The 16,031-nt window shown below is 40.8% G+C and overlaps 2 protein-coding genes across 3 annotated transcripts; one reads left to right on the top strand and one right to left on the bottom strand.

The window, feature by feature from the left end:
• Positions 1–2,961: 2,961 nt before the first annotated feature.
• ppp2cb (protein phosphatase 2, catalytic subunit, beta isozyme) lies at positions 2,962–9,543 on the top strand. Its single transcript, XM_058411526.1, has 7 exons — positions 2,962–3,465; positions 7,368–7,577; positions 7,666–7,839; positions 7,935–8,024; positions 8,273–8,434; positions 8,558–8,676; positions 8,804–9,543. Exons 1-7 carry the CDS (start codon positions 3,364–3,366, stop codon positions 8,874–8,876), a joined length of 930 nt encoding a protein of 309 aa, XP_058267509.1. The 5' UTR covers positions 2,962–3,363; the 3' UTR covers positions 8,877–9,543.
• Positions 9,544–10,017: 474 nt separating this feature from the next.
• ubxn8 (UBX domain protein 8) lies at positions 10,018–15,764 on the bottom strand. 2 transcript variants are annotated; one of them, XM_058411528.1, is made up of 8 exons: positions 15,608–15,764; positions 15,268–15,396; positions 13,524–13,603; positions 12,888–13,013; positions 12,614–12,739; positions 12,436–12,477; positions 11,773–11,847; positions 10,018–11,133 (listed from the first exon to the last, which is right to left on the bottom strand). In XM_058411528.1, exons 1-8 carry the CDS (start codon positions 15,690–15,692, stop codon positions 10,969–10,971), a joined length of 828 nt encoding a protein of 275 aa, XP_058267511.1. In that variant the 5' UTR covers positions 15,693–15,764; the 3' UTR covers positions 10,018–10,968. The 2 variants fall into 2 exon arrangements, with proteins under 2 accessions (XP_058267511.1, XP_058267510.1); XM_058411527.1 differs by having other exon boundaries at positions 12,614–12,751.
• Between the last annotated feature and the right edge of the window lie 267 nt (positions 15,765–16,031).

Genomic DNA, 16,031 nt, shown 5'->3' on the forward strand with positions numbered 1-16,031 from the left:
CTTGCAGCATTATCATAATAACCCACTGGTCTTATGTAATCTCTGCCCAGTGAGCAATTGTTTTCATCTAAAAGCTTCCTGCCATCTTCCCCCTAGCCCCTATAGGTCAGATCTGCAAGACCATTTTAATGGTGAGATGAAGAACTCTAAGGATCAATTGTGGTCAAAGAGCATGACCATCAGTTTGGGGCTTTTGCTGTGCTGCGGTGACCTGTGGGGGCTGCATGGCCAGTGCCTTTGGCTGTGCTGGTGTTTAGTTTCTGAAACCTGTGGTCTTTGGTAGCAGGCTTAACCCCTGGCACACAGAGCAGATTTTGTAGTGCTGCTTTACACATATCCGTCTATGACAGGGCTGGGCAATTAATTTCTACCGGGGGCCACATAACAAATATGAACTGTGTTGGAGGGCCGAATCAATGATAACTTGAACTTAATTCTGCTCAATATTAATTTTCTCCCATTCTAAAAAGCAATAAATGATATATTTTGATTAGCTGCTACTGGTAATCAGAAGAATAAGGATATTCTGTAAATATTTATGTAAATTTATGAATTGTTGTGTAGGTCAAAGAGGAAAATAATCCCATAGAAGTAATAAACAGTTTAAAACGAAAACAATTATTGCATCACCGTTTCATTTTACTTTTAACTTGTTAATCTTCACAAATACTGAAAAGATGTTTTGCATTATGTTAAAGATAAGCAACTGCTCAACTTCATTCAGAAAGCAATAAGTTCTTGTTTTCAGTTCATTTTACTTGTTCAGTGAGAAAAATCCAGTCTGCCAGCTCTTCCGTGATTTTGAAGTCTGCAGTGATCCCACGTAAGAACACGAGTAGCTGGGCAGTGTCACGTAGATCTCAGCTCTCACCCAGAGCCAGTGAAAAATGGTCAAAGTTGACCGCTCTGTTCCTCAGATGAAGCTCCAGATTTCCCGCGATGTCCTCAACCCTTGTCGTTACAGTGCGTCGGGAGAGGGGGACGTTCTCAAATGCCCCCTTTTTCTCTGGGCATATCAGGGCAGCAGAGTCCACCATACACTCCTTAATAAACTCTCCGGCAGAAAACGCTTTACTTTTGCTAGTGATTTTGTGAGATATGACATGACTTGTCTTGACAGCTGCATCTCTGGGTGTGTGAAGTTTTGTAAGAAGTCCTTGTTGGGTTTGCAGCGTGGCCACAGCCTCCGACTCCTTTGCGCTCTTCATCAGACAAGTTCTTGTATTTCTCCTCGTGTTTGGTCACGTAGTGGCGATTCAGACTGTAATCTTTGAACACAGGGACCTGTGTACCACAAACTAAGCACACGGCTTTACCTTCGATTTCTGTAAATAAATATTTTGCAGTCCATGTCTTGTTGAAAACGCGGCATTTGGAACCAACTTTTCTTTTTTTAATGGGAGCTGACATTTTTAGGGGTATCTGACCAGCATTAACGTGCAGCATCACCTGTTACTGTTCAGACACACACACACACGTCCATACGGAAATAATAAAACTCCAGGCGTTTCAAAATAAAAGCAACACAGTTGTATTGCGTGCACAGCATAAATACTTCTAAATAATAGGGACGTCCAAAGGGCCGGATATGGCCCGTGGGCTGCAAGATGCCCAGGTCTGATCTACGAGAACTGTGGCAACCACACTTGGTGCATAGACCAGATTAGCAGAGTCGTCCCATGTTCAGGCCTAGGTGTGCTTGGGGTGCAATGGATAATAAATTACCTGTTTGTGAGGCAGTGATGAAAGATCACACCAAAATGTCATCAGAGCATCAGTATTTGGTGCTTTGGGAGATATTTGGATGCAGTCTTTCATCTGATAAAAACACCAGTGAGAAACAATAGAGGTTTAACTCGCAGGTTATGGGCCAATCTGCTATAACAATTCATTTCAATGAAAAAATGAACGATTGTAAACTCTGGCACAGCAAGAAGCATAGAAGTCTCAAGGTCCCTGATTCAATCTTGAGCTCTGGATCATCTGTGTGGGGCCTTCTCACACCTCCTATATTTATAATTAGAACTATATTTAAAATATTTACACTGACCAGGCATAACATTATGACCAACTGTCTAATATTGTATTGGTCCCCCTTTTTGCTGCCAAAACAGCCCTGACCCGTCCTGCACTGTGTATTCTGACCCCTTTCTATCAGAACCAGCATTAATTTCTTCAGCAGTTTGAGCAACAGTAGCTCGTCTGTTGAATCGGATCACACGGGCCAGTCTTCTCTCCCCACGTGCATCAATGAGCCTTGACCACCCATGACCCTGTCTCCAGTTCACCACTGTTCCTTCCTTGGACCACTTTTGATAGATACTGACCACTGCAGACCGGGAACACCCCACAAGAGCTGCAGTTTTGGAGATGCTCTGATCCAGTGGTCTAGCCATCACAATTTGGTCCTTCATCAAACTCGCTCAAATCCTTACACTTGTCCATTTTTCCTGCTTCTAACATCAACTTTGAGGACAAAATGTTCACCTGCTGTCTAATATATCCCACCCACTAACAGGTGCCATGATGAGGAGATACTCAGTCTTATTCACTTCACCTCTCACTGCTCAGAATGCCTGATCGGTGTACATTTATAATATATAATTGTTCTGAGTTATAAATAAGAGTGTGAATGTGTGTGTATGCATGATTCTCTGATGTCCCATTGAGGGTGAACTCCGCCACGTTCAGAAGGTTCCCAGAAACTCATCAACAAATCTACTGGGATAAGGCAATTACAGAGACTAAATCATTGAGAACACTTTAACACTGCCTCCTTTCTCACCACGGTGTTAGCATGGTGTTAAATTAGCAAACCTACCCCTAACAAACAGAAAGTGTCTCCTGTCGGTCCGCTTAGCCACACGAGGGCAGGAGAGAGGGTTTTTTTTTTTTTTAAAGCGTTTATCGCGCGCGACGCCCATCCTCCGCGGATGCCTTTGTGATGACGTCGATATGAGGCGGACGCGGAGCGGCCATTACGCAGCGGCTTTCTCTCGGAAAGGTCGGCCGAATTAAAGCGAATCCGCCGGAGATTATCAACGACGATCTGCTGGTTTTGCCAAGCGGCTTTATTAGCAGACTGACACCAGATCGCGTAAAAAACACGCCTACGCTCAGAGTAATCGGTTTTCTAGCCGTGAACGCGTAGTTTCGGGGCGTTAAAACTGCGAGAAAAATTCCCTGTGGTGTGCTAAGCTATCTTGCATTGCTAAGCGAAAATTTAGCTAGCCGAGCTAACTAGCTAGACCACCATTAGCGCCGCGGGTCTCGAGGGGGGGTGTTGAGCTAACTGAAACCTCTATATCGCTATTTAAAAAGGTAAACAAGGAAATCCGTGCCATCCTTCAAGACGTATTCAGAATGGACGATAAAGCGTTTACTAAAGAATTAGACCAGTGGGTAGAACAGCTCAACGAGTGCAAACAGCTCACCGAGAATCAAGTGAGGACGCTGTGCGAGAAGGTAAGCCTCTGATCCTCTGGAGCTAGCGCTAACTTGCTAGCACTGCTAACTACGTATAAAGCATTGGTTATAAACGGACAGATTGTTAATGATGATGTATTTCACAATCGGACGCCAACTTGGGTGAGCTTTTTAACTAATAGACACTGACTATTAAAATGGATTCCTGTTTTTCCCCCTCCTTTAGTAGATCTAGCTAATTTGGCTAACCGCGCAGTTTCCTCGTTTGTTAGCCAGCTTGCTAACCGCTGCTCAAAATAGAACATGGCTGATGATTGAGCCACAGCCCCATTAGCTCTCTGGGTTGTTTAGCTAGATTACAGTCAGTGTGTGTGTTTTTGTACGTTTTTTAATTCCAGATTCAAGTTATTAATTATTATGATATTCGCAATAATAAATGTCTACTTTATGGTCCAACATTATCTAAAAGTACATTTACAGGTTATTTATAGCCGCAGTGTTATTGAGGTTAGTTATGCAGCTAACATGGACTAGCCGCGCAAAAATGTCGTCATCGTCGTTACTTCAAAAAAAAAACCTATTACGGAAAGGTAACGTTATATTCAGCTCTAACTTGATGTCTGATCACCCCCCCCCCCTCTAGATTAGAATAAGTTGTTCTAATTTTGAGTTTTGTTATAAGCCGTGCTTACTGTTTAAGGACAATTTGAACGTTTTGTGTTTATTCTATCAGCAACCATATTCAAGCTAGTTGATTAGCTAGCGTCGACGATGCAAAATGACGTCATCGACGTTGGCTACAAACTTTCAGCGATTTCGGTTGTAAATAATCGGGGTAGTGACCTAAGCCCTCGCGTAGCGTGCTGTAATTCACACGGACCTTTAGTCTCTTATGACCCTGATATCTGATGAGGAAGTGTTTTAATCACGCAGGTTTGTTCGTGTCAGCTTGGCTTCCACGATGACGCTGATTCTCTAAAACGATATGCAGCCTTTTATCTCGCTTCAGACTGTTTGATATTTGCATGTGATTAAAATCAAAGGGTTGAATTTTTAAAACGGGCTTCTGTGGTCAGTTATGTCCAAGTCCTCCATCAAAACCATGATGCACAGTGACAACTCTGATGTCCTGAAGAGCCAAAACACTTTCTAATCTGTACACAGTGAACAAATACATTCACACGTGTCACTTATACCCGAAAACAAGCTTCTTTCTAGTCCCTTTTTCCATCTACTCCATTTCACACCATACACACACACATTGGATTACCTACTAATCCCTCTACATGGTGACTGACCCACTTCATGAGATGAGAATTGTGGGTGGAAGAGTGTTAGAGATGCTTTATGGCATTTGAGAGGTGGCTCGCTTTCTGCCTTTATTAATTCAGCATGCCCGTCAGCATGCATGTTCAGTTTACCGTAAATAAAAAATGCACTGTGTTTGGCTGAAAACAGTTTGTTGTATTGGGTAAAGAAATTAGAAAATGCACTTTACACCAATCATACACTATATTGGCAAAAGTTTTGGGACGTCTGCCTTTACCTGCACATGAATGTAATATGGAGTTGTCCCACCCTTTGCAGCTATAACAGCTTCAACTCTTCTGGAAGACTTTCCACAAGGTTTAGGAGTGTGTTTATGGGAATTTTTGACCATTCGTCTGGAAGTGCATTTGTGAGGTCAGGCACTGATGTTGGACGAAAAGGTCTGGCTCACAGTCTCCGCTCTAATTCATCCCAAAGGTGTTCTATGGGGTTGAGGTCAGGACTCTGTGCAGGACAGTCAAGTTCCGCCACACCAAACTCACTCATCCATGTCTTTATGGACCTTGCTTTGGTCACTGGTGTGCAGTCATGTTGGAACAGGAAGGGGTCATCCCCAAACTGTTCCCACAAAGAGCATGAAATTGTCCAAAATGTCTTGGTATGAAACTGAAGCATTAAGAGTTCCTTTCACTGGAACCAAGGGCCCGAGCCCAACCCCAGAAAAAACAACACCTGAATCCAATGATCTGGAGGGGTGTCCCAAAATCTTTGGCAGTATAGTGTATGTGGATCCTGTTCCTGATGCTCTGTACAGAATACTTTTAACTGTTATGTTATCCTACTTCTCGAAATGCATTTAGTTTGGTGGGCAGATATGACAGAGCCCAATCATTACAGTCTGTATGGGACTGATATTTCCACTGAAAGACATAAGCACAGAAATACTTTAAGTTCTGTTGTGGGAGACCTGTTATCGACATAATTGCAGAGTAAACTCGGAGAGATTCACTTCTAACCTCTAAAAATTGTTTTGCTAGTGCTGAATACCAGGCGTAATGTGTTACATAGGAAAGGAAAGCACTGTTTGTTTTTTTAAGTGCTTTTTAAGAACTTGATTAAAATGGAGATATTTTAATTGTATTTAGGAAAGATTTTTTGGATTTTGTTTATGGTTGACCTGCATATTGCAGGTCAGATTTTTAGTAGTGTTGACCAAGTGAAGATCTGGAGCATTATGGCTGCTCCAAAAAAAAAAAAGAGAGAGAGAGCGAGCTGATTACATTTAACTGCCCCACAAACCTGCCTTGCCCCATTAACCTGTATGTGTAAAGCAGATTACAGCAGGCTCGTTGTCGCAGCAACTACTTTTTCATAATTCACAGTGGCCGTCCCCCGCGTTTCAGACGGTGTCTGCATATACAACACTATTCATAAGCTGCTTTGATCTACACCTGGCTTTAAAGCAGTGAAGTCCAGGCAGATCTTGTCGTGAAACTGGAAAAGAAGAAAAATCCTTCTCAGAAATTCATAGCTAATGTTTGTTTTTATCAGTACTTGAATCGACAAAATTTAGGAAGCATCTTGGTTTGGTTTCATATTCTATATATTTTTTTAATGCTTCATAAAAATGTGCTTCTTTTTTCTTCCTTTCTATCAGTTTCTTTTATTTGTATGATAAGTACATGTAAGTAAACAGCTTCTCGGAAATAACTTTTTTTATTTTAAACCTATGCTTCTCTAGACCCATGTCCAAAATGAGCAGTGTTCGACTCAGTTTCACGGCAGTTATTTTGGATATCGAATTGCATTGTTCTATCTCCAAGATCTTTTATAAAAAACTGACATCACACATGCGTATATGGAAGCCTTAAAAAGTGCAGGGAGCAAAACCACATACGCCGTCGATAATGAGCACTCTGCACTCGATTAATCATCCTTGCATGAAGTCTCGTCCTTTCCTTGTACCCGAGTTCTCGACACGGATCTGTTGCCAAAATCACTGGCATGGCATTCATTATTTATTTATTCGTTATTTACATAATCTCCAAATCGATCGTTTCATTTTTAAATGTGCCAACTGCTTGGAATCGCTTTGCTCTCTGACTATTTTGGTCTTTTATCAGAAAAGAGCATGGCACCGAGAGGCTAAACTTGGGTTACGGCTGTCCGTGGCACCTGCTGTAATGTCCTATTTACTGTGTTAAATGACGGAAGGGTGGGAAAGAGGAACAAGACTGCAGAGGAGAGGTCTCCATGGAAACCCTTGCATTGTCTCCATGGTGACGTAGGGGGTCGTACTTACAGCCAATATCGATTTGATTTCAGAGTTTTACAAAGGTCGTTTGGGCTCAGTAACACAGTGTTAAGAGTTTGCAACACATGTTTGTGTGCGAGAAAAGGTTTTTATTTGTGCATTAGGAAGAAGGTTAGCTCTTAAAACAAGGTTTGCAAGACAAATATTTAAGCATGAATGTGAGGGGGTGAACATTTTGGTACAGATTGTATTATGTTGTCTCAGAAAAGAACATTTGAAATGTTTATGCCTAATGTCTAGTTGATACCACCTTCCTCAGTGTGATGGCAGTGCTTTTGTGCTGCAGATGTAACTGATATCTCGTCTGATTCCCTCTCACTACAGCATGACTGATCTTATTTGTTCCATATCCACCCAGGCTAAAGAGATCCTGACTAAGGAGTCCAATGTGCAGGATGTGCGCTGCCCAGTCACGGTCTGTGGCGACGTGCACGGCCAATTCCATGACCTTATGGAGCTGTTCAGAATCGGTGGGAAGTCTCCTGACACAAACTACCTGTTTATGGGTGACTATGTAGACAGAGGCTACTACTCAGTGGAAACAGTCACCTTGCTTGTTGCATTAAAGGTATTTCTAAGATACACGCACTGCAGGATTTGCAGGATTAGCCCTGCACAGATTTGTTCTGAGTGTTCCTGTGCTTCTTTCTTGACAGGTCCGTTTCCCAGAGCGCATCACGATATTGCGTGGAAACCACGAGAGCAGACAGATCACACAGGTGTATGGCTTCTATGACGAGTGCTTGAGGAAATACGGCAACGCAAATGTGTGGAAATACTTCACAGACCTCTTTGACTATCTACCCCTTACAGCCCTGGTTGATGGACAGGTTAATATACCCCCCTTTATTTATTTTTTATCACGCACTTTCTAGTACCTGACCACTCAGTAAATGTATACACTCATCATTTTTTTCCTCTACAGATCTTCTGTCTGCATGGTGGTTTGTCTCCATCTATAGACACACTGGATCACATTCGAGCTCTAGATCGTCTTCAGGAGGTGCCACACGAGGTCAGTGCACAATTTTCTAGATTTAAAGCTACAAGGCATTCCTCCTTCTTCCGAGAGTGTACACACAGGTTCCTTTGTGTGTGTGCTGTTTAAGGATTCTGTAAACCTGAAATTTAGTAGGTTTAAGCACTAGAAGGTTTAAATGTACAGATCCCACCACATACCAAATGTAGTCTTGCCAGACCACTAGATGGCTTTGACATCATCAGGACTCCTGTGGTGATCAGTTGCTTGCTGATGTGTTTCAGGGGCCAATGTGCGACTTGCTGTGGTCAGATCCTGATGACCGTGGTGGCTGGGGAATCTCTCCCAGAGGTGCTGGTTACACTTTTGGACAGGATATTTCTGAAACTTTCAACCATGCCAACGGTCTTACCCTGGTCTCCCGTGCCCATCAGCTTGTTATGGAGGTGATCATTTCCCCCATGTTAATCTACTTAAATCTAATCTTTTGTAATAAACAAGCAAAGAGAGAATTCAGAAAATGACTGCTGTGTTGTTTTGAGATGTTTAACTGTTCCTTTATCCTTCAGGGATACAACTGGTGTCATGATAGGAACGTTGTCACCATCTTCAGTGCACCAAACTACTGCTATCGCTGTGGCAACCAGGCTGCCATCATGGAACTGGACGATACTCTTAAATATTCCTTGTAAGTATTAGCGACCCGAAGACATTTTTATTTGTAAATCTTCACATAAGTCTTGGCTTTTAAACTTGCGGTTGAACTCGAACGTCTACATTAACCGTTTCCTAACTGAATGAATTGTCTCTTTCAGCCTTCAGTTCGATCCCGCACCTCGGCGTGGAGAGCCCCATGTCACCCGCCGCACCCCCGATTATTTCTTATAAACACACACACAGGCCTGACGTAGGAAAAACGACCTCTAAAGCAAACGACAAATACGGCAGATCCCTTCATATATACATGTATTCATCCCACCGCGTGTGTATATATTTGGGGATGTGTTACGACATGACAAGCACTAACATGGACCAAAATGTGCCATACAAGCATTTAATGCAGAAATACAAATTGCCCTGTGTCTCAGTACTGCTACACAGTGTCCCGTTTTAGCCTTTAGTGCAATTGCCTGCTGTATACTATGGATAGTAATGTTCTCTTTGTTCTTGAAATGTACATGACTCTGAGCAACAAAAAAAAATCTGATATCTAGCTTACCCCCCCTTTCAGTATCACTGGACAAACGATGTTCTTTAAGTTGGCGATGCCAGGCATGTGAAATAAGGTAACATTTTATACAAGTGCACAAGCTTACATCCTTTCCTGTCTTCACCAAACACTATAATATTGGGAACGAATGCTTAATCTGAGGGAGGAGCTTTTTCCTTTTTTGGGAGTGTATGCTTTCATGTGTATGGAGCCCTATCTTAACTCGACTGTCCATCCCTTCGTCTACCATCTTTTGTGTTCTCTGTCTTTTCTGTGTATTTGTCATGAAGTGATTGCCTCTTCTTTGGTGTATTTGAACTAATAAAGTCCTTTTATTGCAAGCTACTCCAAATAAATGTTTTGGACGGGATTCTTTTTTTTCCTTTGTGGAATGTATTGTAAGATCTTTCAGAAGAACTTTAGGTGAATTCTGGTTTTTGAAGCACAAACCAAACCAGCTTCTTTAACATGCATCCATCTAATGGTTCAGCTTTGCAATTGCCATTTGAAGTTTGCTTAAACTTTTATTCATTTTTTTGTTTTTCTTTAAATTGTCTTTGTTTGCCTTTTTAAAAATCCTAATGTTTTCTTTCAGTGCAACCCATGATGTAGAAATCTTGCTGTGAATTTGCAGTATCCCAGCTCAACCTATCTAGGGCAAAGTTAACTAAGCTCAAGCCATAATCCAAGGCTAGGGTTTGTTTTTTCAAACCTTTTTCTGGATCTCTGTCATGTAAATGTCCTTGTTTTGTTTTGTTTTATTGCATGCAACAGCTACCTTTTGATCAACATGCTTATGAAACAGTCCTACTGCAAATATAGAATTAATATTTTATTGAATTTCTTGTAATCAGTGGTTATACAAAATCACCTGCCTGAAAAGATTGTCACCAAGTGTGCAGGATGGCCTATACAGGTGGCATGGCATAAAGGGATGTGGGGATTTCGCTTAACATTTAATCTTCTAGCACTTATAGCAGTGTATTCATGATGAAACATTTTCATTCGCAAAACATTTCATATGTTCTATAATATCATCTTACACATTCTTACCAAAAGTATTGAAACAGTAAGGCCTTTGGGTCTGAGATCAACAGATTTGCTGCTTTAGTGTCTTTATCTGTTGAGATGTCCTAACAGCATGACACCTATTGTTTGAACTCAGCAATTGTTTCAAGGGAGACAAAAAAACATTACAAAACTGTCTGGTGAGGTTTTGCACCAGCTTGATGCAGTTAAATGCACATGCAAACAAATCTGAGTGTTACTCGCTTTCAAATACTTTTGCTAAGTTGTTTACCACATCCTGTTCATAACAGGAAATGAAACCTGAAATCAAAGTGTCATTTTCTTTTAATCTCGTACAAAGAATGTCTGTTGTGTAGAGCAAAAACAAAAAAAATAATCAGCCTTGATGTTTCAATACTTTCAGATAAGGATGCAGGTTTGCTAACAAACTTCCAGGCAGTGCTATTAAGGTACAGAAAAGCATATCACAGTGTCATATTGTTACACTGCCCGTCCTTCATCAGTCAATAGATTTCTATGGTTTATTATAAGTGGTTCTGGTTATGATAGATTTTTGCTGCAAGAAAAAAATATAGAAAGTATGTAAAGTATCCAGAGGTAACTGCAATCTGTGTTGTTTTCTGTTGAACTGGGTCTAATAGCTTCATCAAAGATGGGTGGACTTTTATTAGGAGCTTGAAGACCATCTAATATTTTCATGGGTCCAGGTGCCTCTAAGGGTCCAACTCCTTGGCATTAACTCTAGGACGGGTCTTTCTCCTCCACGTTAAGAGCGGTGTGTGTGACGATCCCAACATCTTCCACACTGAGGTCTGTTCGTGTGAGCAGCGGACATCTGGGGTAAGGCGTGTACAAGGCGTACAGAGTGGGAGAGTATCCAGACTTGTGCAACCAGTCTAGAAGGACCTGAGGATGATAAATCAATATTGTGTTACACCTTTAAAGGAAGTATTCAGTGGAACAGTTACACAATATTCCAGGTAAGCCAAATCCAGTCAAGACACATTTCCACCCTGATATGTTAGTGTTTATTATTTACTTCTTGCTTTGCTTTACATTTCAATTCTAGGCATTCTCACTCCAAACTCTTCTATAAATACACTGTACAGACAAACACTGTAAATAGCACTGTCACATAGATTGCTGTACTTCTTCAGGGCACAGTGTGACTTAATCTAATCTATAAAACAAACAGAACACACACACACACACACGGTGGATGACATTTCAGCTTTATTGTCCTGGACAATCAGAAAATTCACATTCTGGGTCAGATCAGAATCTAAAAGTGTGTTTGGAGGATTTTTTGGGCAAATCTGTCATAAGTTTTGAGGTGTTTTACATTTTCCACATTGTTTTAGAATTGTAAAAATCCTAGATGATTTATTTATTTGTAAAGGTAACGGATTTTGGGGTGAGACAGACTCGCACTGTTCGATATAGCTTCAGAGTCCCAGTACAACTCAGTACAAGAGGCAAACCTCAGACACCAAACATGTCCTGGCTGGCAAAGTATTTCTTTAACATGGAGCAGGATTTACTTACTGTCGATCTGCATGTTTTTAAAAACCTTCTCCGGACTGTTCTTCCACTGGGAAATCTCAGAGCGATTTTTACAACCTGAGGAGGAATTGTTACATTAATCAGTTGAAATAAACAAGAACATAAACATCGTCATTCTTATTGTATTGCTGTGCAATACAGACGGCTTCGCATTTCATTTGGGAACAGAAGACAATGGGCCACAATAAAAATAAATATTTTTATTGCATTCGTCTCGTGTAGCCCAAGAGGGCGTCTGAATGACATGGAAAGATTTTAGTGTCTTGTTTTGGGCAAGAAATTGTAAAGTCCAAACAGACTGGTGCGCAAACAAATCATTCATTTAAGAAATTTGTGCAAATTAATGAGTCTATACAGTGAATTTGGAATGAGCTGTTCCTCATAAATGTCATATTCTACTATGAGGGAAGCAAAGAGTCACAACGGCTTTGTTTCCAGGTGGACTGTTAGAAAACGTGACACACACGTCTCCCAGAGATCCTGTAGGATCCATCCAATCAGATTCAGTTTCATCTATCCAATTTTGTGTGCAAGACATTCGGCTAACGGTTCATGTGCGTAAAGTCTGAGGCTGAGACTACTGCATTGCTCTTACGTAAATGTGTTAGTATGTCTAAAAAGTGTTTTCAGAGAATAAACACTCACCCCATTAGCATCTTCTGGAGGTTCATCAGGTAAAGTTATGATCTTAGACAAAAAAAAGAAAGAAAAATGAAATCATTGTGTAATGATAAATACAGCCTTATACTGAATTCCATTAACCTCACTGACCAGTGCAGCCATAACACTGCTAGAGCGGCAACGTAATCAGAACATTCCCTACCTTTTTTTCTTTGGGGAGTTGCGTTCGGACAGGAACCGGATTCGGAACCTCTAGCTCCTTTCGCTTCCTTGCAGCCCTCTGGTTAGGAGTCTCGTCATCCGCATCAGTGTGTGTCACCTGTTCCTCCTGCGTCATTAACTAGAGTTAGTGCAGTGGGAGGCATTTTACAGCAACTATTAAACAACTAAAATGGTCATAGTAACAAGACTTGTTAGTGATTAGAGTGAAAAGACTCTAGTGTTGGGTGAAACAGGTGCATGGTCAGGCGTCTCACCCCTCCTAGAGTGAAACCCTGGCTCAGTTTCCAGCTTTGTCCTGTCATACGATAGAAGTCTTCCTCTTTCTTCCTGAGCACTGCTTCCTGTCGGGGCTTCACTACTGCCTCAAGGTACTCCTCTGACTAGATTTAAAAGAAAATACAAACTCGGTTTAAGTGACACATGACATTAAAAGGTGCAGAATGTAATGCTAATTGACATGTCTCAACATTGCCATGTAATGCATCTGCTGTCGTCTGGTTTCTGGGTGTCTACTTGCGAGTAGCTGAGAGACAAAACTTGCAGAAGTTGATGTTAAGCATTATTAGACTTTAGAATGTAATCTATCTTTAATGTTTATTTAAATCTGTTATATTAGAAGTTGTTTTCCAAATATTGCTTAAACTCATAGAAATATACAAATATATAAAGGAAATATATATTATATATATATATATATATATATATATGTATATAAAGGAAGTACATTTAAATAGAAAATATTTATGCAGCAAGATCTTAAGATCACTGAATTTTCATTTAGCTTCCATTAGGCGACTGTAGAAGACTATAAACATTACAAACCGCTTCTCAGCAAGCTGAATGAATTATCGCACTCACTTCTGCAGTACAATTTGGGTGACTGTCCAAACCTTAGCACTGTGTTGATGCTGTTGCTCCTTTCTTGCTTTTTCCTGTTTAGAAAATCTACTGTGTGGATCTTCAGCAGGACCTGCAATGACAACACAGCACTCAGAGCAAGTAGGTATAAAGCGTCCGAGAATTACTCGTGAAAATAATCTACTTAAGTCCAAAAAATTCAGCTGAGATAAAAGCTGGGAGCAGAATATGTTCTAAAAACGTATCTTAGCTGCTCTGAAGTAGAAGTTAATCCTAGTAATAAAATCATGATTTTATTGTCAGACAGAAAAGCAATCCTAGCCAGGGAAAAACCTGAAATGTAATACACACATGGTTTTTTCACTCATGCCATTAAAGCAGAATGCAACACAAAACAGCACCGCACTTATACATTTCAGTCTCGTCTTCATTTTAAACTTTTTTCTTGGATATATCTACCAAGTAACAAAAGCACAAAATTCAATTTAATTCAGTTTTTATTCTAGTCTGTTTCCAGCTACTTTCTATCAGTGCTTATTTTTGTCTACACCGATCAGGTATAACACTGTGAGCAGTGCCAGGTGAAGTGAATAAGACTGATGATCTCCTCATCATGGCACCTGTTAGTGGGTGGGATATATCAGGCAGCAAGTCAACATTTTGTCCTCAAAGTTGATGTTAGAAGCAGGAAAAATGGACAAGTGTAAGGATTTGAGCGAGTTTGATTAAAGGGCCAAATTGTGATGGCTAGACCACTGGATCAGAGCATCTCCAAAACTGCAGCTCTTGTGGGGTGTTCCCGGTCTGCAGTGGTCAGTATCTATCAAAAGTATAATCTATCAAAAGGAGGCTCCATCTCGCAACTTACAGGACTTAAAGGATCTGCTGCTAAAATCTTGGTGCCAGATACCACAGCACACCTTCAGGGACCTAGTGGAGTCCATGCCTCGACGGGTCAGGGCTATTTTGGTTCTGATAAAAGGGGTCAGAATACACAGTGCAGGACGGGTCAGCGCTGTTTTGTCAGCAAAAGGGGGACGAACACAATATTAGGCAGGTGGTCATAATGTTATGCCTGATCAGTGTATATTCCTCATAGAAATTTGAGTATTTTAAATATATAACTACTTTGTGGTGTGCCATGATTAAGGACTTCATCTTTTTATAACAAATATAATCGATGTAATATAATTATAATCGATTATACCTCAGTGCAGCTGAATACTCAGATCTGATTGGTCAGGAGGTGTGCATTATTTTTCTGTATGACAGCAACATGTCCAGCTATAAATATGAACAGCCGCCATTTTTTGTTCTGTTTCCATAGTAACAACTCAAAACTTGTACGGCCCTGCAAATGAACGTATGACGTAATCCCCCGTTTGCTCTGACTGTTTCCATAGGAACAGCTCTCATACACCGGAAGTGTACGGCAGTGAATATACAAATGGATGTGTGACGTCATCTGGCGGCGCCTAGCACAGTTCTGGGAAGAATGTGTCAGCGGCCATTCCCCCTGAAAAGAGACGAAAAACGCTACCTTCTCTTACTCTGAACATTAGGAGACACATCTGAAGCACTCCTAAAGTGCATTAAGAGTACAAGAGTAAATAGTGTGTACTTTGTTCTTATTCATAAGCATAAGTTCATAGTGTTTTTTTTTTTTTTTTACCACTTAAGTCGTACTCTGAGAGGTTTAATATGACATCACAAACCTTAGATTAGCTCTCAGACCTGTATCATGGTCCTGACTTCAAGATAAAATCCTTGTAGTACCTGTCACTGGGGGTGGAGTCGCTGGACACAGGTAAGATTTCAGCTTGGGGTAGAAGCAGGAACTCAACCAAGTCAACACACCGAGCATCAACAGTCCACGTCCAGCTAACTTCACTGCGTCCTTCACACCTGGACAGCACACAGGGATAGTCCATTTATTACACCTCCACACACGTTATAAACAATAAACACTGTTCTTTTTCGAGTAAAACAATGAGAGCCAGAAAGTGGCCAGGAACAGCGTGTGTTCAAACTTTTTATTAAAGTGTGTAAAAAAAAAGAGACTTTTCTGTTTTTTATTACATGTTTTGAATTAAATGTTCGTAAACAGAGACATCACCTATTAACGAAAACTTCCATGATACAATGCAAAATACCGAGAAAAAGAAAACGCCAAGAAATATACACTCTCTCGTTGCAGCCATTTCCTCAGTGATGGCTCAGTCCTAAACGGATCGTTCTTGGACACGAAGGGCACTACGGAGTCTGGTTCCTACGCCATGTAATGCACGATAGAGTCCATTTTAGATTTGGGATTCTACACTGAAGGCTTCTTCTTCTGGTTTAAATGGCTGTTGGCAAAACAACTTCAGGTGCATTACCGCCACCTACTGGATTAAAGTGTGAACAAAACTTTGGCAGCTTAAGAAAAAAAGAGGAGATTAAAATTTTCCAATTTAACCAATTATTTCTCAGATAATTTATTAGAAGATTGCGCACTTTCTCAGATGTTTTCCCAAGCAGATTCTCTAGTGCAATGTTTT

The sequence above is a fragment of the Hemibagrus wyckioides genome, linkage group LG16 (assembly GCF_019097595.1).
Source record: "Hemibagrus wyckioides isolate EC202008001 linkage group LG16, SWU_Hwy_1.0, whole genome shotgun sequence".
Lineage (NCBI taxonomy): Eukaryota > Metazoa > Chordata > Actinopteri > Siluriformes > Bagridae > Hemibagrus > Hemibagrus wyckioides.